General features: G+C 40.6%; 1 protein-coding gene across 1 annotated transcript in view; it reads left to right on the forward strand.

Moving 5' to 3' along the window:
- UNC13C (unc-13 homolog C) overlaps positions 1-27,779 on the forward strand; it is a 1,212,529-nt gene that overhangs the window by 303,981 nt on the left and 880,769 nt on the right. Inside the window, exons 6-7 of the mRNA XM_077263773.1 lie at positions 14,851-14,929; positions 19,510-19,515. Coding sequence (XP_077119888.1) covers positions 14,851-14,929; positions 19,510-19,515 — 85 coding nt within the window. The remainder of the gene's footprint in view (positions 1-14,850; positions 14,930-19,509; positions 19,516-27,779) is intronic.

The following is a 27,779-nucleotide window of genomic DNA, read 5'->3' on the forward strand; positions in this document are numbered from 1 at the left end:
TCCGGCCTACTAAAGGTTTCTGTCTGCCCCTGCCTGGTGTTGTCCTCAACTGAATAAAGCTGAGCTTCTACCTTCTGCCTCTTACTAACTGCTGTTTTTTTAACAAATTGGCTGTTCCGGCCTACTAAAGGTGTCTGTCTGCCCCTGCCTGGTGTTGTCCTCAACTGAATAAAGCTGAGCTTCTACCTTCTGCCTCTTATTAACTGCTTTTTTAAAAAAAAATTGTCCACCAGCTACAAAAACTTTCTCCTGCAAGTAGTTAACTGAAAGGTTTTTTTCCATTGAAAACACAGATATGGCATCCACCGAGTGTTGTCCTGTCGCGTCTTCTTTATATTATTGCCAAGAAGCTGCAACTGAATAAAGCTGAGCTTCTACCTTCTGCCTCTTATTAACTGCTTTTTTTTAAAAAAATTGTCCACCAGCTACAAAAACTTGCTCCTGCAAGTAGTTAACTGAAAGGTTTTTTTCCATTGAAAACACAGATATGGCATCCACCGAGTGTTGTCCTGTCGCGTCTTCTTTATATTATTGCCAAGAAGCTGCAACTGAATAAAGCTGAGCTTCTACCTTCTGCCTCTTACTAACTGCTGTTTTTTTAAAAAATTGGCTGTTCCGGCCTACTAAAGGTGTCTGTCTGCCCCTGCCTGGTGTTGTCCTCAACTGAATAAAGCTGAGCTTCAACCTTCAGTTCCAAATTACCATTTTTAAAAATGCAATTGGCTGTTCCGGCCTACTAAAGGTGTCTGTCTGCCCCTGCCTGGTGTTGTCCTCAACTGAATAAAGCTGAGCTTCTACCTTCTGCCTCTTACTAACTGCTGTTTTTTTAAAAAATTGGCTGTTCCGGCCTACTAAAGGTGAATGTCTGCCCCTGCCTGGTGTTGTCCTCAACTGAATAAAGCTGAGCTTCTACCTTCTGTTCCAAATTACCATTTTTAAAAATGCAATTGGCTGTTCCGGCCTACTAAAGGTGTCTGTCTGCCCCTGCCTGGTGTTGTCCTCAACTGAATAAAGCTGAGCTTCAACCTTCAGTTCCAAATTACCATTTTTAAAAATGCAATTGGCTGTTCCGGCCTACTAAAGGTGTCTGTCTGCCCCTGCCTGGTGTTGTCCTCAACTGAATAAAGCTGAGCTTCTACCTTCTGCCTCTTACTAACTGCTGTTTTTTTAAAAAATTGGCTGTTCCGGCCTACTAAAGGTGAATGTCTGCCCCTGCCTGGTGTTGTCCTCAACTGAATAAAGCTGAGCTTCTACCTTCTGCCTCTTACTAACTGCTGTTTTTTTAAAAAATTGGCTGTTCCGGCCTACTAAAGGTGTCTGTCTGCCCCTGCCTGGTGTTGTCCTCAACTGAATAAAGCTGAGCTTCAACCTTCAGTTCCAAATTACCATTTTTAAAAATGCAATTGGCTGTTCCGGCCTACTAAAGGTGAATGTCTGCCCCTGCCTGGTGTTGTCCTCAACTGAATAAAGCTGAGCTTCTACCTTCTGCCTCTTACTAACTGCTGTTTTTTTAAAAAATTGGCTGTTCCGGCCTACTAAAGGTGAATGTCTGCCCCTGCCTGGTGTTGTCCTCAACTGAATAAAGCTGAGCTTCTACCTTCTGTTCCAAATTACCATTTTTAAAAATGCAATTGGCTGTTCCGGCCTACTAAAGGTGAATGTCTGCCCCTGCCTGGTGTTGTCCTCAACTGAATAAAGCTGAGCTTCTACCTTCTGTTCCAAATTACCATTTTTAAAAATGCCATTGGCTGTTCCGGCCTACTAAAGGTGTCTGTCTGCCCCTGCCTGGTGTTGTCCTCAACTGAATAAAGCTGAGCTTCAACCTTCAGTTCCAAATTACCATTTTTAAAAATGCAATTGGCTGTTCCGGCCTACTAAAGGTGTCTGTCTGCCCCTGCCTGGTGTTGTCCTCAACTGAATAAAGCTGAGCTTCTACCTTCTGCCTCTTACTAACTGCTGTTTTTTTAAAAAATTGGCTGTTCCGGCCTACTAAAGGTGAATGTCTGCCCCTGCCTGGTGTTGTCCTCAACTGAATAAAGCTGAGCTTCTACCTTCTGTTCCAAATTACCATTTTTAAAAATGCAATTGGCTGTTCCGGCCTACTAAAGGTGAATGTCTGCCCCTGCCTGGTGTTGTCCTCAACTGAATAAAGCTGAGCTTCTACCTTCTGTTCCAAATTACCATTTTTAAAAATGCCATTGGCTGTTCCGGCCTACTAAAGGTGTCTGTCTGCCCCTGCCTGGTGTTGTCCTCAACTGAATAAAGCTGAGCTTCAACCTTCAGTTCCAAATTACCATTTTTAAAAATGCAATTGGCTGTTCCGGCCTACTAAAGGTGTCTGTCTGCCCCTGCCTGGTGTTGTCCTCAACTGAATAAAGCTGAGCTTCTACCTTCTGCCTCTTACTAACTGCTGTTTTTTTAAAAAATTGGCTGTTCCGGCCTACTAAAGGTGTCTGTCTGCCCCTGCCTGGTGTTGTCCTCAACTGAATAAAGCTGAGCTTCTACCTTCTGTTCCAAATTACCATTTTTAAAAATGCCATTGGCTGTTCCGGCCTACTAAAGGTGTCTGTCTGCCCCTGCCTGGTGTTGTCCTCAACTGAATAAAGCTGAGCTTCAACCTTCAGTTCCAAATTACCATTTTTAAAAATGCAATTGGCTGTTCCGGCCTACTAAAGGTGTCTGTCTGCCCCTGCCTGGTGTTGTCCTCAACTGAATAAAGCTGAGCTTCAACCTTCAGTTCCAAATTACCATTTTTAAAAATGCAATTGGCTGTTCCGGCCTACTAAAGGTGTCTGTCTGCCCCTGCCTGGTGTTGTCCTCAACTGAATAAAGCTGAGCTTCTACCTTCTGCCTCTTACTAACTGCTGTTTTTTAAAAAAATTGGCTGTTCTGGCCTACTAAAGGTGAATGTCTGCCCCTGCCTGGTGTTGTCCTCAACTGAATAAAGCTGAGCTTCAACCTTCAGTTCCAAATTACCATTTTTAAAAATGCAATTGGCTGTTCCGGCCTACTAAAGGTGAATGTCTGCCCCTGCCTGGTGTTGTCCTCAACTGAATAAAGCTGAGCTTCTACCTTCTGTTCCAAATTACCATTTTTAAAAATGCAATTGGCTGTTCCGGCCTACTAAAGGTGAATGTCTGCCCCTGCCTGGTGTTGTCCTCAACTGAATAAAGCTGAGCTTCTACCTTCTGTTCCAAATTACCATTTTTAAAAATGCCATTGGCTGTTCCGGCCTACTAAAGGTGTCTGTCTGCCCCTGCCTGGTGTTGTCCTCAACTGAATAAAGCTGAGCTTCAACCTTCAGTTCCAAATTACCATTTTTAAAAATGCAATTGGCTGTTCCGGCCTACTAAAGGTGTCTGTCTGCCCCTGCCTGGTGTTGTCCTCAACTGAATAAAGCTGAGCTTCTACCTTCTGCCTCTTACTAACTGCTGTTTTTTTAAAAAATTGGCTGTTCCGGCCTACTAAAGGTGTCTGTCTGCCCCTGCCTGGTGTTGTCCTCAACTGAACAAAGCTGAGCTTCCACATTCTGGCTTTCGCCCTATACTATCAGATATTAAACTGCATTTGGCCTACTAGTGTGGTTAGGCCCTTGAAACAGTGTCTGCTGCTCTTGGGTTTGCTACTCCACTGAACAAAGCAATGCCGCCTGTTTAGTCCTGTTACCAATTTTTAACTGCATTTAGCCTACTTTATTCTTTGGCCCTATATCTGTTTCCTCCTCATCCTGCCCATTGCCCAGCCACTGCTAGATGAGTCTGCTGGTACATTGACCTAGACCACTACATTCCCCTTATACTCTACACAGCCAGAATCTGACCCTGCTGAAAGTAAGGTTCCCCTTCCCGCATGTTATACCACCTTACACAGGGACAGAGAGGAAGGTGCAGATGAAAGTGCAGGTTCCTTCATCAGGTGGGGGGGCATACTCGTTGGCGACGTCACTGGCACAGGGCCCCTCAGAGTACGCAAAAGTGTCACTGCTGGTGGGAGGCGCCCCGCCATGCAAACACACATCGCTGTACTTTGAGGGGCCCTGTGCCAGTGCCAATGCGAACGAGTGGGCCCCCCCTGCTTGCTCAGGATCACAGCACTTGCAACGTTGAAATACTTACCTTTCCCTGCAACACCGCCGTGACGTAGTCCGCATTTCCTGGGCCCACGAAAAACTTGAGCCGGCCCTACTCCCCCCACAACTTTTGCCAAATGACCCCCAATTCCCTATGCCCAACTATTATTATAAAGTTAATTAAGATTGACAAGCTTCAGAAACAAGAATGGATGTTTTTGGCATTAAAATGGGCACTGTAGGTGTTTTCCTGGCCTCCACTCACTGCCGACTATGCTTCCCCATTGACTTGCATTGGGTTTCGTGTTTCGGTCGATCCCCGACTTTTAGCGATAATCGGCCGACTGCACTCGACTCGACTCTGGACAAAATCGGGTTTCACAAAACCCGACTCGATCTTAAAAAAATGAAAGTCGCTCAACTCTAGTCATGTGCTTTTAGAATATTATTGTTGTGGATGACTGGTAGCAGATTCTTCTCTCTCTGACAGCATATATTGTTATACTCATCATTCCAGAATCTTAATCAGCTTGTTTATATCTTAAGAAGACATTTCCAAACCCCTTCAATCTTCTTTGTTAAAATATTTTATCAACAGCTACTGATCCTTTCTCTGCCTGACAGTGCAATACAGGAAAAATCTTTTCTGCCAATCTTCAGTAGGCCAGATGATTTTACTATCACTGGGGGGGTTGGATACTAATTGACATTTCTGGTATGACATGATAAAGATAAAAATGGACATCTGTAGCCAGTGAGCTTCTTTGGATTTGTAAGGTTCTGTAGCATTTCCTTTGAGAAACATTTATTTCTTCGGCGAAGTTCCTATTTTAAGAAGTGTTAATTTTTTTCTACAAGACACATTTATAGGTTTTGCTGATGACCTTTGTGTCATTGTTCATAACAGCGTTTTATGTTGTCTATTTGGCCTTACCCCATAGATGTTACAGAACAACTTCATCTATACCTAATAGGTATATAAATATTTACTACATTTAGACATTTTACTTGTTTATAGTAATTAACGTACATAACTCTTTCTCCGGGTTCTTTCACATGTCAGCGTCTCCAGCACTTGTGGTTTTCACACATACTGGAGACACTTACACATGTAGACACATTCAAGTGAATGGGTCTGCGCACATGTCAGTGTTTTTCCACAAAACAAGATGACATGTCCGTTTTTTAGCAGCAGCATGGGCCACAACACGTTCCACAGACGTGCACTTTGATGACACACGGATGACATACATATGTCTTGAGTGTGATGTTTACTGGTGCCTGGGAATCAGTGGTACTGTTCTTGCTGTTTCCCAATGCTGGGTGCTGAAGACAGCTTACAGCATTGCCCCCTGCTCTGCCTTCGATCAGCGCGAGCAGAGGACAATGTTGAGAGTTGTATTCAAGTGTTAAATTAAGACTAAAATGAAAAAATCACATTGTACTTGCCTTAACACCTAATCATCTAAAGCCATTGTCCCCTGTAAACAAAATAAAAAGCAACAATATCCCTCACCTGTCCAAAGTTGAAAGTTTACCTCTGGTCACAGACATTGGCTAATGGTACTGCTACCCCCATCAGCCTACGCCTGCTGCCACTAATAACAGCAAGAGCAGGAGGCGGCTGATGGGAGTATTCATCATCCGGCGCCTGCACTAAAAATAAACAAAATAAAATTCAAAAGTTGGTTTCCCTGTATTTTTGATAGCCAGTCAGGCAAAACTGACAGCTGCCGGCTGCAATCCTCAGCTGTCAGCTTTAGCCTGGCTGATTATCAAGAGTGGAGGGGTCCCCATGCCATTTTTGGAATTATTTCAATAAATAATTAAAACAAATGGTGTGAGGTTCCCCCCATTTTTGACAACCAGCCAAGCTAAAGCGGACAGCTGGGGGCTGGTATTTTCTGGCTCTTAAGGAGCCATGAATATTGGCTTCCCTTAGCCTAAAAATAGCAGCCCTTAGCCTCCACAGAGAAGGCTCATCTATTTTAGATGCGCCAGTACTGGTCCATTGCCCGGCTGTTCCCACTTGCCCTGTGGTGGTAGCAAGTGGGGTTAATATTTGTGGGGTTAATGTCAACTTTGTATTGGTGGTCTAGTGGTAATGGAGAGGTGTCTATGAGATTTCTCTCCATTACTAATCATATAGTTTTGTTGTAAACAAACACTTCGGACAGGTGATATTTTTTTTATTTTTGTTTCTATACAGGGGTCAATGGCTTCAGGGCATTACGTGTTAAGGTGAATATAATATGATTTTCTATTTTATTTTTAATTTTACACTTGAATACAACTGTTAACATTGTCCGCTGCTCGCGCTGATTGCAGGCAGATCAGGGGACAATGATGTGATCTGTGCTCAGCAGCCGATGCATGACAATAGCGCGAACTGTGACTGCTTTTCTCAGGCACAGAAACATGTGATACTGATGCAGCACACACATGCCACATGTACAGTGGGTACAGAAAGTATTCATACACCTTTAAATTTTTCACTCTTTGTTTCATTGCAAACATTTGGTAAATTCAAAAAAGTTCATTTTTTTCTCACTAATGTACACTCTGCACCCCATCTTGAATGAAAAAAACAAATGTAGTAATTTTTGCAAATGTATTAAAAAAGAAAAACTGAAATATGACATGGTCATAAGTATTTAGACCCTTTGCTCAGTATTAAGTAGAAGCACCCTTTTGAGCTAGTACAGCCATGAGTCTTCTTGGGAATGCTGCAAAAAGTTTTTCACACCTGGATTTTGGGATCCTCTGCCATTTTTCCTTGCAGATCCACTCGAGTTCTGTCAATTTGGATGGTGAACGTATGTGGACAGCCATTTTCAGGTCTCTCCAGAGATGCTCAATTGAGTTTAGGTTGGGGCTCTGGCTTGGCCAGTCAAGAATGGTCACAGAGTTGTTCTGAAGCCACTCCTTTGTTATTTTAGCTGTGTACTTAGGGTCATTGTCTTGTTGGAAGATGAACCTTCGTCCAAGTGTGAGGTCTAGAGCACTCTGAAAGAGGTTTTCATCTAGGATATCTCTGTACTTGGCTGCACTCATGTTTCCTTCAATGAAAACCTGTTGTTCTGTCCTTGCAGCTGAAAAATGGCATGATGCTGCCAACACCATGTTCCACTGTTAGGATTGCATTGGGCAGGTGATGAGCAGTGCCTGGTTTTCTCCACACATACCACTTAGAATTATCACCAGAAAGGTCTATCTCTGTCTCATCAGACTAAAGAATCTTATTTCTCATAGCATGGGAGTCCTTCATGTGTTTTTTAGCAAACTCTATGCGGGCTTTAATATGTCTTGCACTGAGGAGAGGCTTCCATTGGGCCACTCTGCTTTAAAGACCCAACTGGTGATAGTTGACTTTGAGGACCTTTCTCCCATCTCCCTACTGCATCTCTGGAGCTCAGCCACAATGATCTTGGGGTTCTTCTTTACCCTCTCACCAAGGTTCTTCTCCCACGATTGCTCAGTTTGGCTGGAAGGCCAGGTCTAGGAAGACTTCTGGTGGTCCCAAACTTCTTCCATTTAAGGATTATGGAGGGCATTTTGCTCTTATGAACCTTGAGTACTGCAGAAATTCTGTTGTAACCTTGGCCAGATCTGTGCCTTGCCACAATTCTGTCTCTGAGCTTCTTGGACAGTTCCTTTGACCTTATGATTCTCATTTGGTCTGACAAGCACTGTGAGCTGTGAGGTCTTATATAGACAGTTGAGTGCCTTTCCAAGTCAAGTCCTATCAGTTTAATTAAACACAGCTGGACTCCAATGAAGGAGTAGTGCCACCTGAAGGAGGATCACAAGGAAATGGACAGCATGTGACTTAAGTATGAGTGTCTGAGCAAAGGGTCTGAATACTTATGACCATGTGATATTTCAGTTTTTCTTTTTTATTAAATTTGCAAAAATTTCTACATTTCTGTTTTGTTAAGTCAAGATGGGGTGCAGAGTGTACATTAATATGAAAAAAATGAACATTTTTGAATTTACCAAATGGCTGTAATGAAACCAAGAGTGATAAAATTAAAGGGATATGAATACTTTCCGTACCCACTGTAGAAAACACACAGACACACGGACATGGATATCTCAAGACGTGTGAAAGAGCCCTTATATAGCGCTTAGTCTTGCAAATTAAAATTTAGAGCTACATTCACATTTCTACATTTTTGACAGCTGGAATCTCCTACCTCTGGTGATTTGCATATTAGACAGCGTAATTTATACAGAAGGCACTATACAGTAATATGATGTAGTTAAGCCATGTTCACACGTTCATGACATTTTAAGGATTTCAGCTTGAGTTTGTGCCTAAATCCTTACACAATCTGCTACCATTCCTCCTGTAATGCAAGAGAATGTGATATTTACATATCTTTTTCAAATGCTTCAAACATCTGCATGGAGTAATGCAAACTTGACAATCCATACTTTATTCATTAATTCCTTGGATTCCATGCAGAAATGTGATCAGCTCCATTGCATTCTAATAGGGCTAATCTGTGGATAGAATCATTGAAAATTAAATGGCTGGAATCCGGCTTCAGTTTTGATTTCCGTTGCATATTTTGGAGAAAAAAACACTGCAGAGTCACCAATGGCAACTCTGTGCCAACTGAAAGTACCCTGTCTGTATCTCTATGTTACATCATTTTAGTTAAGTGCCACTGTCATGACTTTTAAGACCATCATGAATAGGCCCTTAAAGTGATATGCATCTCTCTATTAAGCCAGGTTCACACTAACATATAAAACATATTCAGTTTCATTCAGAAAAGTCAAACAATTTTTTCCACTTGTCATATGTGTGCAATCTGTGTTTTTTTTCTTTTCTTTTCTACAGCAGCAGGTATTAAAACATTATAAGACAATTCACAGTTTCTATGCTAAAGAATTGCAATGTATTAGTTAAAAATGTATGCTATTTGTATGGCATCTGCCTTTTTCTGTGCACCCATAGACATGAATGGGTTGGCCTCATCTGATTTACAGAAGAAAATAGTGCATCCTGCAATTTTTTCACATGCAGTTTGTCAGAGAAATAAATTCCTCATCTGCACTACCCTATCGAATAACATTATTCTGAGCATTAACGAAAACATATATTATCTATGGTCCATTTGCATGAAGATGGATATTGTTAGGGGTCGAGTTCCTGTCTCTGCACAGGGGGAATCTCGTGCCATCTTCGCTGCGGTCTCCCATTCTTCTCCTGCCGCAGTGGAGCCTGCTCAGAGGAGACGTCGGTCCCAGCGTCTTGCTCAGTCCCACTCTGTACAAAGAGTTACTGCAGCTTCTCCTGCTTCGGCTATTGAAGTCAGTGCTGGGCAGCGGCGAGCAGACACTTCTGGGACTAAGTCCTGCTCTTCTCATTCTGAGCATGCCCAGAGTAAGATCTCTCAGTGGAGATCGAGGGTCACATGGTCAGATGCTGCAGCTAAGTCCATTGGTCCTTTCAGGAAGGTCCTGTAGGTGCTAGGACTAAGTCCTGCTTGGCACACACTGAGCATGCCCAGGGCAAGATCTCTCAGTGGAGATTTAGGGTCACATGCTCAGGTATGGCAGCTTCTCATTGGTCCTTCTGGGAAGGTCTTTTACTTGCTGCAGCTATATAAGGCTCGCATGGCCGCACGGCCATGTGCTAGTATTGCTTTCATTTATGTACTTTGCGCCAGTGTGGTCTTGTATGAGTGTGTTCAGGGACCCGGCTGAAATAAGCCCCTAGAATGCTGGCACCTCCGGCGAGGAGTTCGTATGCTTGTGTGTTCAGGGACCTGGCCAAAATAAGCCCCTAGAATGCTGGCACCTCCGGCGAGGAGTTTCGTGTGCGTGCAAGACCACTGACTGCTCTTGTTAGACAGTTAGCCTGTGCCTCTGTGGAGTCTAACAGGGCGCAGCGCTTTGTGTTCACGGCTGCTCTGTGAAGTAACAGAGTTAGCTTACACTGCTATTAGTTCCGCTATTTACTAGCAGCAGGTTCTCCTGCACGGTGGACCCCGGGCTGCGAACGCATCTATCCTAATAAAATATAAACTTTCATTAGGTGCGTTCCGCTAGCCCTGTCATAACAGATATTTTCCCCGCTTTTCCCCTTGAAGAACAAGTGTAATATTATATTGTGTAATGTGAATTATGCTATACGTTAAATGTGTTGATAATGTGTGTTTTTTGACAGTAGGGAAAGTAAGAGTTAATGGTTGGGACTAGCCCAAAGTGGAAGGGGCCAGGCTAAAGGGACTAGAGACAGATCATGTCAGATTATCAGAAAGGGCCCAGAGTGCATAGAAAGATGACTTAAGGTCTGATGTGAGGAGTCCAGCATAATGCGAGTGTCCCTAATGAGAGAGGAGACAGAGACAAGTAATAGCGAGACACTAGCGGAGAGCAAGAGAGAAGTGGAACAAAGTGATCGATCAGAGATGGGTCGTGGGTTAAGACACCTAGCAGTATGGTCGAGAGTTTATAACAGAAAGGTAATGGACCTAGATGGGACAGAGTAAGTAAGACAAAGAGAGTGCCCTGGGCGGGAGTTGCAGAGTGTAAGAGACTGAGAAAATATAAGTACTGGCTATATTGGCAATATAGTTCCCTAGAGGGGAAATAAGAGGAGAAACCGCTGGTTGATAAAAGGACCAGTACAAACTGGAATGTAGTACTGAGCGGGCTGTGGTGAAATAGAGAGGAATGTTGAGGATAGAGGATAAGCAAGTAAGCAGGAAGGAAATCAAACCGTATGTGAAAAATGCTCGGTATTGTAAAAGAAACTTTCATCAAGTTGTGTGCCCACTATATACCGTATATAATCCCATTCAAGTTATCGTTGAGTAAAAGTTTATTTTTGACTGCTGGTCTCCCTCATTTAACTGTCAAACACCTGGTCCTAGCCAACCCAAGTAATTGGTTACATGCAGCCTGCAAGGGTGTAGCGCCTCCACAGCTCAAGTCCACACACCCAGCCAGGACCCCCACCTCTGTGTAACGTGCTGGGGTGCAAATGACAAGCACTTCGCCCATGGCTACCGCCCACGCCACATTACACATTTGTCCATAAAATCCCTTATTTTATCATGAAGATTTTCTGAACTGTTCTACCAAATGCAAAGAATGAATATTCTTCAACAATCTACAAAGCATATCAGCATGATGTATAACATCAGGTTAGCATCCGTACAGCACTGGTAAATATTGACCTGCATGATTCGTTATTTTTGTGCTTGAAATATTAAATGTTGTTTTAATGTTAGAAGTTGTAATACTAATTAAACTAGAAATAAAGGGAGTAGTGTGCTTTGTTGCACAAACTAATTTGAGCTGCCAGCCTAATAGGTTTTGTTGAATTATTTACAGACTTTCTATTGCTATTATTCCTATTTGACTGCAAGCTTAGCGGCTGTGTCTGAAGTTTCTTGTAATATTTGCCTATTACTACATATTAAACAAAAAAAACTCCGCTTAGTTTGCCACTTAATTATTTTTATATGTTTTTACAATGCCTGAGGACTCTGATAGGGGTAGGCACACCATTTGTGCCCCATATACAGAATTACTGGGGCATAGCAGATAAGAAGACCCCTTTGCTACCGTTAAAATCTATTTCCTAATGTTTATTTGCTTACATGTAAAGAAAGACAATGAAATTCATGGCTCATAATTTATGGTGGATTGTTTAAGAAATATAAAGTTAGAAAGTGTGTGTTCTATGATAAGTTATTGGAGTCTAAGAGATCTGTAAACTGTTGTTGCACAGAGACCCACTGCTCATCTGAGCTGTTACCTTAAAGGGAACCTGTAGCGTAAAATAATGCTATTAACCTTCAAATATTGGGCTAGTCTGCTGATTAATAGCGTTCTGATCCTTCCCAGTATCCATCCTTAGAGCCCCACTACCTGGAAGAAATTAACTCCCAGCAGTCACGGGGTTGGGGTTGGTGCTGGCATGATTACTATGCACAGAGCGGTGACGGCACCACTCCTATGACTGAAAGAGCGACCCTGCCAGGATGAGTAAAGTTTATTTCCTCCTCGCAGCGGGGCTCTAAGTGCGAGAGCTGGCCAGGTTCAGAAGGCTATTCATTTTCAGATAACCCCTGATCTGTAAGTTATCAGTTTCCATTCATGTGACCGGTTCCTTATAAAGCACCTATAACAGCATTTCTTTTTTATTTTCAGATCTCATGGTTGTGTTGAATTACATTAAAAATAAATAAAAGTATATACAGTTCTAAGGAAAAAATGCTGCAAACTCAGAACGCTTTGAAAAATTGAATTGTTAATTAAAGTTCAGTTTCAGTCCGCTGCAAATTGACATTAATTCAAAATTCCTGAAATTTGCAGGTCCCAGCGAATTCAAACAATTTATGTGATTTGTGAAGATCACACAAAAAAACGCCCTGTGCAATTTCCCACACTGCAGAGAGTGGGTTCCATGAAACACAGCCTTGTGGAATTCCACATAAAGCCTTGCAGCTATCACATCAGGTGATCTAGGTGGGACTGTCACAGGCACTATGAAAGATGAGGAGAGAGAATGCAGCAGCCAATTTAGGATTTCAAAGCCAAGGGGTAGGAGGTTAGAGCACACAATTCATCATTACAGATCATAGTTTTAAAGTCTGGCAAGACTAGTTAAAGGGTTGACATTCATTTTTAGGATTGCTACTTCCAATATGTGGCACTAGAGACAATTTGCATATTTAATTTCCAAGAAGAGCATTGCAAGACTTAAATCTCCTCACCTTGGCATGCCAGGCTTGATATGTCACTCTCCACATGGAAAAATGTTACCTCTTGGATACTGGTTATAGCATAACAAATTTGCTATAAAGAATAGTATTTTAGTGTTTTAAAATTTTCAAAAAATTATAATCGATAGTTGATGAAGCCATATGAAAGCCTATTTTTTGCCTTAGTATTTATAGGTAGCGTAATTAATTACATAAGACCTTTTGATTGCTTTTTATTACATTTGTTTGGAGGAGGCAAATACAGTGTTTTCACGGTTTTGTTTAATAAAGAGCTGATATAATTTTTTAGTGTTTTTTTTTATATTTTTGAAGATTTTGAACAGTTTGTCTGCATTTTTATGATCTCCAGATGGGTCTTGAACAGGCATTAACAGTACAAAGCAATACTTCTATGTATTGTCATATTTCTGCTCTCCTGTGATAGTCCTGCCTGTGGTTAGCTCGCAGGTTTTGTATAGTAAAGCCATCAGCCACTGTGCATGGATGGATCTCCCATTTAGAGCCTGTCCAATACAAGTCCAAGAAACAACATATTACACTTATGGCAGATGTCTCTAAATGGTTTCTTCATCCAATGAAATGTGAGCCTTGCACAGTTTTATTAATTAAATATTTTGAGTCCATCAATTCACTTGATGTTTTACACATTTAAAAACAAATTTTACATTCATATAACATGATAAGAAAAATATTTTATTACAATCCCTGCCTACCTTATGGCTCTGTATACAGAGCTCATTGAGCTCCAGTGTACAGTACAGGAAGAGAAAACAGTCCTTCCTGCTTTGGTTCAGTGATCACAGATTCCCAGGTATCAAGAAGCCGAAGATCAGGTTCACTCCACAGTGCAATCTGTAGAATATATTTATTTGGTAACTGGGGATAATATATTCATTCCAGTTACAGGGGAAATCAGCCCAAAATAAAACTATATTGAAAGGTGAAATTCAATGTATAAAATAAATATAAAAATAAAGAGAATAGTAAAAAATAGTTAAAACAAAATAATAAACAAAAAGCTACTGCCTGCCCAAGTTTTCAATTCCCTTCTCATCCCTCCGACACCCAGCAAAAAAAAATAATATCTCTTATATGAAAATTATCATGACTAACACAGGAATACAATTTGAAATGTGTTTAGGGGCACATTGTGTTTTCCCTTTGATACTGGCAAAGCATATAAAATAAACATAAAAAATGCATAAAAATGAGGTCCTAGGTATCACAAAAAAATTGAAGCAAACATTTATGACTAACCTAGAAAGATAAAACTCTATTTCATTTAAACCTGCATGGACTTACCTAAATGGGTTTCACCATGAGTAAAATTTATTTTAATCAACATTTTAATCATTAGATCTTTGAATAGTATTAATTTCCACAATTTGATGTGTTTAATAAAAAATGTTCCTGTGCTGAGATAATCTTATAAATGTGCCCCTGCTGTGTACTATGTAATGGCTGTGTCTGACCGTACAGGGACATGGTCTCATCATACCACATCTCCTGGGCAGGGGAGGAAGCAAAAGGGTATACAGACATTACAGCAGGGGATCACAGCTGATTCTTTCTTTGAGGTAATACATTACTTTAAAACAAACCGTGAAGAATTTATTTCAAAGAATCAGCTGTGATCCCATGCTGTCCTGTCTGTATCCTCTCTTTTTTCTTCCTCCCCTGCCCCAGAGCTGTGGTATGATCAGATCATGTTCCTACACACAGCCATTACACAGAACACAGCAGGGGACATTTATAAGATTATCTCAGCACAGGAACATTTTTTGTAACACATTTAATTGTGGAATTTATTATTATTCCAAGATCAATTGATTAAAATTGACTTTGTTCATGGGAAAACCCTTTTAGTAAAACAAAATTGTGCCTCGTAATGAATAAGGGAAAATGGACAAGTCTTGAACTGGTTAATGATGCAGTTACAGTTGTTGGTATTTTCATGGCTGACACATTAGATGACTGCAATACAAACATTGTGTTAGATTTTTACAGTCAAGCTCTTCTCTTTTATTGCAGACCTGGTAGTGGCCTTTATGGAATTGACAGCATGCCAGACCTTAGAAGAAAAAAAACAATACCCATTGTACGAGATGTGGTAAGTAACAGTGCCATAAAGAAGATTACATTAACTCACAAACTTACTGAATTTATGGTTTAAAAAATTCTGGGCAAAACATAAAGATGATTGGTTTCATACTCACCGAAACAAGGTTCAGCATTGTCAACTATTACCCAGTGCAGCTAGTATTTATTAAATATATCATGAATCCATGAGAATATATGACTATTTATAAAGAGTTTTATAGTATATGAGGAATTCTGGATAATTTATGAGAATTAATAATGCATTGCAGATAATGTGACAATCTGTAAAAATTATTGACAATCTACAGTATAATTTTACAAGTTATATAGTTTTATAAGTTCAAAAAAGACCTAGGTTAGGTCCATCACGTTCAACCTTTCTCCACTAGTTATACATTCTCTATCACTAGATTATTTATAACCCACATGCTATTTGTTGTGAGAAAAGCATCTAGTCCTTTGTTTTTTTTAAATCCGATGATATGTTATACAGTCTTACTACTCTAACTCTAAGAGTAAAGGACTCTTGTCTATTTAGCTTCCGGGATCACCTTTCCACCACCTGTAATGAATGTCCTCTGTTTATTTGTAACGTCCTTGGAAGGAATAAGTCATGTGCCACTGTTCTGTATTGAACACACATGTATTTATACTTTAAATAAAACCTCCTCTAAGAAGTTTTTTTCATTTTCTAAGCTAAACAAGCCCAACTTTTCTAACCTTTCACTATATGAGAGGCCTTCCATCCAATTTAATAGCCTAGTTGCCCATCATTGAAATGACTCTTTTCCTGTATCTTTTTTTTTTAAATATGGAACCCAAAACTGTATCCTATGCTTTAGATGTAGCTTTATAGGTGATTTATACAATGATAACAATACATTGGGATCTCATGGTTTTATCTCTCTTTTCTTACAATCTAAAAACTTGTTTGCTTTTGCAGCTGCTGCTTGACATTTAGTACTGCTGCTCAGCTTACTTGTAACCACAATACCCAAGTCCTTCTCCTGTTCTGTAGTTCCTAGTATATTTCCAGTCAATATATATGCAGCAATACATTTATTCCAGCCTAGGTGCATTACTCTACATTTATAATCATTAAACTTAATCTGCCATCTATTTGCCTGTGCAGACATCTTTTGTAGATTGTTCTACAATATTTTACAGTCAAACTCAGCTGTTCTTATCACATGAAGTTTTGTGTATTCAGCAAAAAACAACAAAACTTTGTATTGCACTTTTTCTCACAATAGACTGTAAGCAAAGACTGACACTTTACTCTCAATCCCAACAATAAGGTCATTAATAAAGAGGTTAAAAAGAAGCAGTGGGATGAAACTGAATGGGAGGAGACACAGATTAGATATTAGAAAAACCTTTTTGACAGTGAGGGTGATCAATGAGTGGAACAGGCTGCCACAAGAGGTGGAGAGTTCTCCTTCCATGGAAGTTTTCAAACAGAGGCTAGACAGACGTCTGTCTGGGATGATAGTGAATCCTGCTTTGAGCAGGGGGTTAGACCAGATGACCCAAGAGGTCCCTTCCAACTTTACCATTCTATGATTCTATGATTCTTTGAATCAGTCCTAGCACAGATCCCTGTGGTACCCCACTGCTGACTATATTTCATTTAGAGAACGTACCATTTATGACCACTCTTTGTTTCCTGTCATTTAGCCAATTCCTTACTCATCTGCATATAGTTTCCCCCCAGTCCTTGCTTCTGTTCTGTTAGCTTCAGTATAAGGCTATTATGTGATACATTATCAAATGCCTTTGCAAAGTCCAGATAAATCACATCAGCCGCATTACCAGTATCCACATTTTCACTTACTGCACCTCCTGTTGAAACTCAACATGTTGGTTAGACACAACGTATCGTTAATGAATCCATGCTGTTGGCATTTATTATATTATTCTCTGCAATATATTTTTGCAGGTCATCTCTTTTAATCTGGATCCACCTTCTTATCGATGAGAATGGTACAGTACAAGGCCAAGTGAGCGCGATGAGTATTTGGTCAGTATTTTGCATCAGTATTTGTAAGCCAAAATCAAGAGTAATTAAAAAATACAGAAGTGGTGATGTGTTTCTATTATACTTTGCTTCTGACTGTTCATCTCCTGATTTTGGCTTACAAATAGGGAGGTAAAAACACTTACCAAATAGTTAATGAATGTACGTAACAAATTTAAGAGGGTTGTTCAGTGAACTGAAGCTATCATCTATCAGATGGATAGGAGATTCCTTATAATATAATGGAGGTTCTACCTCTGACACTTCCAGTGATTTCTGGAACAGGACAATTTTATCTCCGTTAGGATGGAGCAACTGTGCACATGCTCGATCATTGCTCTGTTCACTCTCTATGGGCTGCCAGAGCAAGCTGAGCTTATCACTTGACAGTCATATAGGGAATACATGGAACAGCAGTCAATTATTCTCTCTGCAGTTCTGATCTAACAAGAATAAATTAAAAAAACAGAAGCGCAAGAGGGTGTTATCCTAACATAACCAAAAACAAGTAGGAGTGAGATACACTCATCTTACAAGGTTGTGTGTAAAACAACCACTGAAAAACCAGATGCTTCAACTTCCATAGAAATATCAGAAATTAATTGCCAGGGAAATGGAAGTGATCTGTGCTTGCTGGAAGAATGATATCCACACTTGGATATAGTCTGATGGTTTATTGTCAACACATTTCAGAGTCACACCGACTCCTTTCTCAGGACAAATTATATTTAATGACATACTGTTTATTCTGCTCCATGACATGTGATTATGTACATCCCTCCCACCTTTCTCTTGGTGCCATATTTTTAAATTTGTCATATATTTAACCATGTGCTGTATACTGCTGTTATCTATGGTTGTCCTGTGTAAGTAGTTGGTGTGACTCTGAAATGCATTAACAATAAACCATCAGACTATATACAAGTGTGGATGACATTCTTCCAGCAAGCACTGATCACTTCCATTTCCCTGGCAATCTCATTTCTAACAAGAATAAAAGTGCCCTGTTCTGGTAATCCATGGAGATCCCAGCAGTAAGACCAACACTAATCCATAAGACATTACCTATCCTGTGGTTAGGTGAAAGCATCTTTTCACAAGACAACCCCTTCAAGAGAATTTCCAACCTTTTTTGGGGGGATTTCCAGAATTCTACAAGGCTTGTGAAGAAATCCAGGAGTTCTTTCATTGTCTTTAAAAATGTTGACATAATCTATTGTATTCATCGTGGAACTCTAAGAAGATTTTGACCACCCAATAAAAATTCAAGAGAATTACAGATAATCTTATATCATATTTGAAAAAGGCCTGAAATCAAGTATTATAATTTATAAAATCAGCTGAGAAAACTAAATCACAACTGTCAGTAATGCATCTACATATATCAAATCATTAAAAATGATTTTAATTCGAAAATCTGAAAACAAAACAATTTGTGCAGACAGAAGGGTAATGATGCTGCCCTCCCATATTCTAGCTTGATTGACTTATTGTCTCTCTTTATTTTATAAGTGCGACTGATGATATCATCTGGTATATGTAGTGTCAGGTCGGGGTCACATTTGTGAGTTTGATGCGAGAAGCTCATTCTAATCTCTCTCATCAATACTCGGCTGCTGCTGGCACTCGGGAGCAGAGCATTCAGCGGCATAGAAATACATGCAGCCGCGCACTCTGGTCCCGAGTGCCAGGTATTGATTTGAGAGACTCGCATCACACTCACAAGTGTACCCCGGCTTCACTGATATACTCCAGGTTACATTTGAGGCCGAAAGTTGGGTTGAACCTGTTAAGATCTTAGACAATCTAAGCAAAGAGGGTCAAAGTGAGAGGGTCCGGTTATTTTACAATTTTTTTACTAAAGCAGCACAGTGTCTCATTCCTTCCCTTTATGATTCCTATTATGTGATGTGATGTTCTTTTATATTGTGATAATTTTTAGGCTGCATCAGCACAAACATTGTAGAATTTCATTGAGATTCCGGCCACATTTCAGACTAGACAAATTGACTATAAGATACCTTCCACACATATCAAATGTGTTGCAAATGTATTTTCTTTCAGAAAGTGAAATTGCATTACATTTATAATTCAATTTAACTCTTAAACTTATTTTCACGAAGAATTTAAAAAACAATGTAGCAGCAGCACAAAAATCTCTTTTTTTCTGTAGAAATTTGTTCTGTTGTATTAGTTGTACAGATCGCAGATCATAAAAAAGATGAGGTTTTCGGTATTTAATTTACATTTATTGTATTCTTTTGGAATTATTTTATCATTTTTAATTTTATATTCACATGTATTTTTTTATGTTATTTATAGCCATATTGACAGAGTTTTTTTCGTTTACAGCATGGTTGGTATTTATTGACTGTCGTATGCATACACATTTTTAGAGAAATACTATTTTTTTGTCTTTTTGTTAACGATTCATTTTTCCTAATCTTCTAAACGAGGAAATGTATGTACCATTGATCTTGAAAAAGAAGTTCATGCTTTTATATTATCGTGCTACAGTTCTCTAATACTTTTTCCTTATTTTTTCCTTCTCTAAATATGTGACTGGCGTGCAGGCAATGGTAAGTATCAGCTGTAACATTATATTATGCATGTGTAGGTTTATGTTAAGCATTGTAATAATTAAAAAGTTGTTTGAAAAGCTTGGGATGTTAGCGTTCTGTGATAATGTAGCATTGGTTAGAAAACATTGGAAACACCAGACCAATAATGGATTTTTCTGTTTGTCGTACTTTTCCTCTGCAAAAAATGTCACCATCCTGTCACTTTTATTGATTTATTCCCCTTACTTGTCGACTTTGTCACTTGGGGACATAACCTAATCAGTCATCTTGAATTAGAAACTTTTAGTTCAAATTACTTTTTGACTTGGTGCTGTATTGTACCTCACTTTTGTACATAGCAGGTGCCAACAGAGTGATCTATGGCTTCAATGTAAAATATAATGAGCATATAGTGTTATGTGTAGGGATGAACATGCCCGTGGAAGTTCGGGTTCTGGTACTTGAATCTAACTTTAGTCCAAATTTTGGTTCAGGAACCAGAACCCAAACCTATTGAAATGTATGGAGACACGAACTTTGGAGCAGTAAAAAAATCTCTGTCTCTCTCAGACTTCCACCAGACTCCAAACTTTGCATCGGACTTCCGGGAGAACTCCGTGTCTGTTGTTTAGCATCGGACACTAACTGACTGGTACGAACCCCATTTAAGTTTGGGTTCACTCTTCTCTAGTTATGCTACATACAGATTTTGTATATTGCAATTATTTTTTATTATGGCTACAAATTGTATACATTGTGAAGTAAATAAAGCTTAATAATTGTGGCATAGAAAAGTAGGAATCGTTAAAAGAATATTAATATTCTTTGACCCTAATTCATCTGTAGCATTTTTAAGACATTTTTTCTATCTTGTCTTTCTGTTTTTGCTGTTGGACTTTGTGCCATATTTGTCAAAGTGGCATGTAATGTTTGAAGAATTTGGTGCTAATTTTACAGTAAAATGTTGCTTGATCCTTTCAATCAATTTTAAAATCTTGCACAATAGTTTTTTAGACGACAAGTTAAAAAATAGTCAGATTTTGCACATCCCCACAAAACTGGAATGCTGTATAGTGATGAGCGAACCTGTGAATGCTCTGGTTCAGGCAGGCTTTCTAAAAGGTCTGTTTCGGGACTCAAACTTGATCCCGGACTCGAACTCCATTCAAGCCAATACAGACACAAAAAGGATTATTTATGTATCAAAAAACTCAGCAACCAACTTTAATATGATCGATAACAGTATTTAATGTTTCAGTCAAAATTAGACCTTCATCTGTTACTACAAAAGAAAAATAATAAAATCACTCCAACAGAAAATTACATCAAAAATACAAAATAAAGTATATACAACAGTATTGGTCAATCTGATTATTGGAAATACTGGTAGAGCAGAAAATAGCAGATTAGTCCAGTGTAACACGATGGAGTGCAAGGGATGGTGTCCCTTAAAAGGGGGAGAGTGGACCGAAAGAGTTTGTTTTGAGACAATGAAACAAAAAATGAAAGTCATACCCATTCGCTTTGCTTCAAAATTGTCCAGAAGGACAAGAGTGCTAACTTGGTTGTCAAATAAATCTAAAGGGAGAAAGGAGGTGCATATTCCTATGTAAGGACAAAAATAAGGACCACAAATAGAAGTAAGTATAATAGGTAACAACATACCAGAGCGTTTGCCAATAGGTTATTATGTCTCTTTAAATGGGAGTAATATGGAAGCAGATTCCATGTCTCTTTAAATGGGGATCTGGAAGCAGATTCAGGATTTGTCTACAGTTACAACACCAATATGCTATCAAGCAAGAAGGGGATAGTAGCCCAATACAGACCTGTGATATGGTGCACAGCGTGTGTTGCCAGACGCGGTATCCACCGCTAGTCCTGGATGTATTAGCGTGCTACATGTGGAGTAAAAAAAAGGAGTGGGGTGGGATCCAATGGGGCATAGAGCCAATCAGCGTCCAGTATGGACGTGACGTCACCAGATGTAGATGGCCGTGCGTGCCGAAAGTTGTTTGTGCGTTCCACAGGGTATAGTATGTGTTCCACTGCATTCCAAGAGCCGGAAGTGTGGGAAAAAACGTGTCTCTATGATGCAGGAGGACAATATCATGTGAGATAGCGGGAGTATGGAAGTCAGAGTTAAGTCCGAAGTGGAGACGGATCACTGGTTGCTATTACAAGCAGCTCTACAGTAAGAGAGACAAAGAGAGAATATGTTATTGATTTACCGGTTTAGAACATATACATACATCACAAGGCTTATTAGTGATATTAAGAACCAAATAGTGCCACTCTGATGTTATAATGAAGCCAGCGATCTTTATGGGACTAAGACAAGATGATTATAGATATGATAAACAGATACATGCAATCGATTATGTTAATATCCTTATAGTCATAATTAATTATGGGTCATTAAATAAATGAAAGAAGATCATATTCCCTATTAAGACCTTTTGGGATAGGGTATCCAGAGTACAAATCCAGAAAGCTTCCTGTCCCTTAAGCTGTCTGATGCGGTCACCACCCCGTCTTGATTGTGGTACCTTCTCAAGAATCTGAAATTTGAGTTGGGCAATCCTATGTCCGGAGGTAATAATGTGGTGGGGGATGGGAAGTAATAAATTCTTACACCGAATCATGGACTTATGCTTCAATATACGGTCTTTCGCGACTCTGTGGTCTCACCAACGTACAATAACCCACAAGGGCACTTGATGACGTAAATTGCATAGGAAGTATCACATGTGAAGTAGCCACGGATTCTAAACGATTTACCAGTCTGTGGATGGTGGACACAATACCCTTTCAGTACGTTACCCCACGTGAGCAGCTGAGGCATGGAAATGTGCCTAATTTGGGGCGATGTAGAAAAAATTGACCTCTAGTCAATTGACCTAACTAAAGAGTCCCTGAAATTTGGTGCTGTCCTGAAGCATGCTTAAAATGGTTTGTCAAATTCTGGAATGTCAGGGTTTGCCGCATGTAGTAGTGGCCAATGTTTCCTGATTGACTTATGAAGAATATAGGCAAATGGGTGGTGTGAATGTACAAAGGCGATCCTGTTTACTGATCTGTCACCTGTATTGGGCCTTGTTGAATTAGATTTATTAAGGGTGGATTGGGGATATCCTCTTTCCCTAAATTTAGAGTACATTTCATTTAATCGTAGTGTTCGGGTATTGCTATCTGACACAATGCGTGTGACTCATTGGAATTGAGATTAGGGGATTGAACACTTCATGGGGTTTGGATGAAAGCCATCAATGTGCAACAGACTATTACGGTCGGTGGCCTTAGTGTATAAATCAGTGGAGAGAAAACACTCCTGGTTCTTGATAATCATTGTGTCCAAAAAATTAATCTTCGATATGTCTTGGGACATGGTAAAACTAAGGCCAGGCCAGGAGTTGTTGAGTAGGTTGTGGAATTCAAATAAGGACTCAAACGTGCCCCCAATATGTAGAATACATCGTAAGTATATCTTTTCCAGATAATGATGTTGTTCAAATAAAGTGAACATGTGTAGACGCTGGATTCCTCAAAGTCAGCCATGTAACAGCATAGGAGGGTGCCACGTTTGAGCCCACTGCGGTACCACAAATTTGAAGAAAAAAGTCATCCTGGAACATGAAGTAGTTCTTAGTTAGAACAAGAGAGAGGAGTTCTACACACAGATTGATCTGTTCCATGTCCATACCTGAAGACACTAGGAGTGTTTTTACTGATTGTATACCATGTTACTGAGGAATTGAGGTATACAGGTCCTTGACATCTAGCGTAACCAATAGAGAATCTTTGAGAACCTGGCCCATTGTTCTGATGACCTCTAGAAAGGTCCCAGTATCAAAGAGAAAGGCTCTTTGTACATTCATACCACCCGTTTGCCTACATTCTTCATAAGTCAATCAGGAAACATTGGCCAATACTACATGTGGCACACCCTGACATTCCAGAATTTGACAAACCATTTTTACCATGCTTCAGGAGGGCACCAAATTTCAAGGACTCATTGGTTAGGGTGGATATTGGGACAAAGAAGCTCACTAGAGGTTAACTTTTTTTACATCGCTCCAAGTTAGGCACATTTCCATGCCTCAACTGCACACAGTGCAGTAACTTACTCAAAGAGGATTGTATCCACCATTGACATACTGGTAAATCTTTTAGAATCCGTGGCTACTTCACATGTGATATCTCCTATGCAATTTACATCATCAAGTGCCCTTGTGGGTTATTGTACGTTGGTGAGACCACACAATTGGTGAAAGACCGTATATTGAAGCATAAGTCCATGATTCAATGCAAGAATTTATTACTTCCCATACCCCACCACTTTATTACCTCTGGACATAGGATTGTGTTGTGAATTCTGCTCTTGGGCTCCCTCCGGTGGTTGTAAGTGGTAGCGCTGCTGTCTCTGAATCGCAGCATTTATCAGGTGTGTTCACTTTTTGCAATTTTGACTGGGCTATTTAGTCTTGCTTCACCCTTTAGTCAGTGCCAGTTGTCCATTGTTCCTGGAGGATTCACATCCCTGCCTGGTCTCTTCTGCTTTGCAGTTCATTTCAACAAAGATAAGTTCTGGCCTTGATTTTTGCTGTCCACATGCTGTGGCCTTATTGTTCAGTTCTTTTCCATGTTTTTGTCTTGTCCAGCTTGGTCTGTATAAGGATTTGTTTAGCCAAGCTGGTATCTCTGGAGATGCAGATATACCCTCCATATCTTTAGTTAGCTGTGGAGATTTTGTATTTTCTGTGGTGGATATTTTCTAGTGTTTTAATACTGACTGCATAGTACTCTGTCCTATCCTTTCTATTTAGCTAGAAGTGGCCTCCTTTGCTAAATTCTCATTTCAGTCTGTGTATGTTTTTTCCCTCTCCTCTCACAGTCAATATTTTTGGGGGGCTGTCTATCCTTTGGGGATTTTCTCTGAGGCAAGACAGTTTTCCCTTTTCTATCTCTAGGGGTAATTAGTCCTCCGGCTGTGTCGAGATGTCTAGGGAGCGCTAGGTACATTCCACGGCTACTTCTAGTTGCGGTGTTAAGTTCAGGGTCTGCGGTTAGTACAGGTACCACCTTCTCCAGAGTGCGTCTCATGCTGCTCTTAAGCCACCAGATCATAACAGGATTGCCCAACTGAAATTTCAGATTCTTGAGCAGGTACCACAACCAAGAAGGGGTGGTGACTGTATCATGCAGCTTAAGGGACAGGAAGCTTTCTGGATTTGTACTCTGGATACCCTATCCCAAAAGGTCTTAATAGGGAATATGATCTTCTTTCATTTATTTAATGACCCATAATTAATTATGACTATAAGGATATTAACATAATCTATTACATGTATCTGTTTATCATATCTATAATCATCTTGTCTTAGTCCCATAAAGGTCGCTGGCTTCATTATAAGATCAGAGTGGCACTATTTGGTTCTTAATATCACTAATATGCCTTGTGATTAGTGTTGAGCGATACCGTCCGATACTTGAAAGTATCGGTATCGGAAAGTATCGGCCGATACCGGCAAAATATCGGATCCAATCCAATACCGATACCCGATACCAATACAAGTCAATGGGACTCATGTATCGGACGGTATTCCTGATGGTTCCCAGGGTCTGAAGGAGAGGAAACTCTCCTTCAGGCCCTGGGAACCATATAAATGTGTAAAAGAAAGAATTAAAATAAAAAATATCGCTATACTCACCTGTCCGACGCAGCCGGGACTTCAGCGAGGGAACCGGCAGCGTTGTTTGTTTAAAATTTGCGCTATTACTTGGTTACGTGAATTCCCGGCTTGTGATTGGTCAGGTCGGCCATGTTGCCGGGACGCGGACCAATCACAGCAAGCCGTGACGAAATTACGTCACGGCTTGCTGTGATTGGTCCGCGTCCCGGCAATATGGCCGCCCTGACCAATCACAAGCCGTGACGTCACGGGAGGCTGGACACGCGCTCATTTTAAAATGGGCGCGTGTCCAGCCTCCCGTGACGTCACGGCTTGTGATTGGTTGCGCCGCGGTCAACCAATCACAAGCCGGGAGGCTGGACGCGCTCATTTTAAAATGGGCGCGTGTCCAGCCTCCCGTGCCGTCACGGCTTGTGATTGGTTGCGCCGCGGTCAACCAATCACAAGCCGGGAGGCTGGACGCGCTCATTTTAAAATGGGCGCGTGTCCAGCCTCCCGTGACGTCACGGCTTGTGATTGGTTGCGCCGCGGTCAACCAATCACAAGCCGGGAGGCTGGACGCGCTCATTTTAAAATGGGCGCGTGTCCAGCCTCCCGTGACGTCACGGCTTGTGATTGGTTGCGCCGCGGTCAACCAATCACAAGCCGGGAGGCTGGACGCGCTCATTTTAAAATGGGCGCGTGTCCAGCCTCCCGGACGTCACGGCTTGTGATTGGTCAGGGCGGCCATATTGCCGGGACGCGGACCAATCACAGCAAGCCGTGACATAATTTCGTCACGGCTTGCTGTGATTGGTCCGCGTCCCGGCAACGTGGCCAACCTGACCAATCACAAGCCGGGAATTCACGTAACCAAGTAATAGCGCGAATTTTAAACAAACAACGCTGCCGGTTCCCTCGCTGAAGTCCCGGCTGCGTCGGAGAGGTGAGTATAGCGATATTTTTTATTTTAATTCTCTCTTTTACACATTTTAACATTAATGTTGTTGCGATACCCGATACCCGATACCACAAGAGTATCGGAATCCCGGTATCGGAATTCCGATACAGCAAGTATCGGCCGATACCCGATACTTGCAGCATCGGAATGCTCAACACTACTTGTGATGTATGTATATGTTCTATAGTGGAAAATCAATAACATATTCTCTCTTTGTCTCTCTTAGAGACGCTTGTATTAGCAACCAGTGATCCATCTCCACCTCGGACTTCCCTCTGATTTCCATACTCCCACTATCTCACATGATATTGTCCTCCTGCATCATAGAGACATGTTCTAGCCCACACTTCCGGCTCTTGGTACGCAGTGGAACGCATACTACACCCTGTGGAATGCACAAACAACTTCCGGCAAGCACGGCCATCTACATCCGGTGATGTCTCGTCCATACCAGATGTTGATTGGCTCTATGCTGCCATCAGATCCCACCCCACTCCCTTTTTACCCCACGTTTAGCACACTAACACATCCAGGACTAGCGGTAGATACTGCATCTGGCACCACGTGCTGTGCACCATATCACAGGTCTGTATTGGGCTACTACCCCCTTCTTGCTTGATAGCATATTGGTGTTGTAACTGTAGCAAAATTCTGAATCTGCTTCCAATTAATGCAGGCACTATTACTCCCATTTAAAGGGACATAACCTATCGGCAAATGCTCTTGTATGTTGTTACCTGTTATACTTCTGTTTGTGGCCTTTATTTTTGTTGTTACATAGGAATATGCACCTCCTTTCTCCCTTTATTTCTCCATTTATTTGACAACCGAGTTAGCAATCTTGTCCCTCTGGACAATTTTGAAGCAAAGTGAACGGGTACAACTTTAATTTTTTGTTTCAGTGTCTCGCAGCAAACTGTTTCGGTCCACTCTCTACCTTTTAAAGGACACCATCCCTTGCACGCCATCATGTCACACTGGACTAATCTGCTATTTTCTGCTCTACCAGTTTTTCCAATAATCAGATTGACCAATACTGTTGTATATACTTTATTTTGTATTTTTGATGCAATTTTCTGTTGGAGTTATTTTATTATTTTTCTATTGTAGTAAGTGATGAAGGTCTAATTTTGACAAAAACGTTTTCTGTTTACTACGCCGTGAACAACATTAAATACTGTTATCGATCATATTAAAGTTGAGTGCCAAGTTTTTTGATTCATATCTATGGTGTGGGAACCTACTCTGGCACCTTCAAAAGTTGTGCACACTTCACTCTATTATACAAAAAGGATTATTGGCACTGTACTCCCAGAGGCTTTTTGCATAGTACACAGAGACTTTTTCGCACAGTACTCCCAGAAATGAAGCTGAGGAGTACACACAGAGGTTTAAAGTCACAGTTAATGACTTTAGGCAAAGCCATAACTCGTAAAGATACAGCTGTAAATTAGAATTTTTTTAGACACATTAGTCACAAAAAGATGGCTTAAGAGTAGATGAATTTTTTAGACATACTACTCGTATAGACACAGCAGTAGAATAAAATAATTTTTTCAGGCCAAAAACTGGAAAGAAAAAGCTGCATGGTAGAATTGTTTTTTAGACACGCTACTCACAAAAACATGGCTGCAGAGTATACAAGTTTC

The sequence above is a fragment of the Ranitomeya variabilis genome, chromosome 5 (assembly GCF_051348905.1).
Source record: "Ranitomeya variabilis isolate aRanVar5 chromosome 5, aRanVar5.hap1, whole genome shotgun sequence".
In the NCBI taxonomy this organism is placed as follows: Eukaryota; Metazoa; Chordata; class Amphibia; order Anura; family Dendrobatidae; genus Ranitomeya; species Ranitomeya variabilis.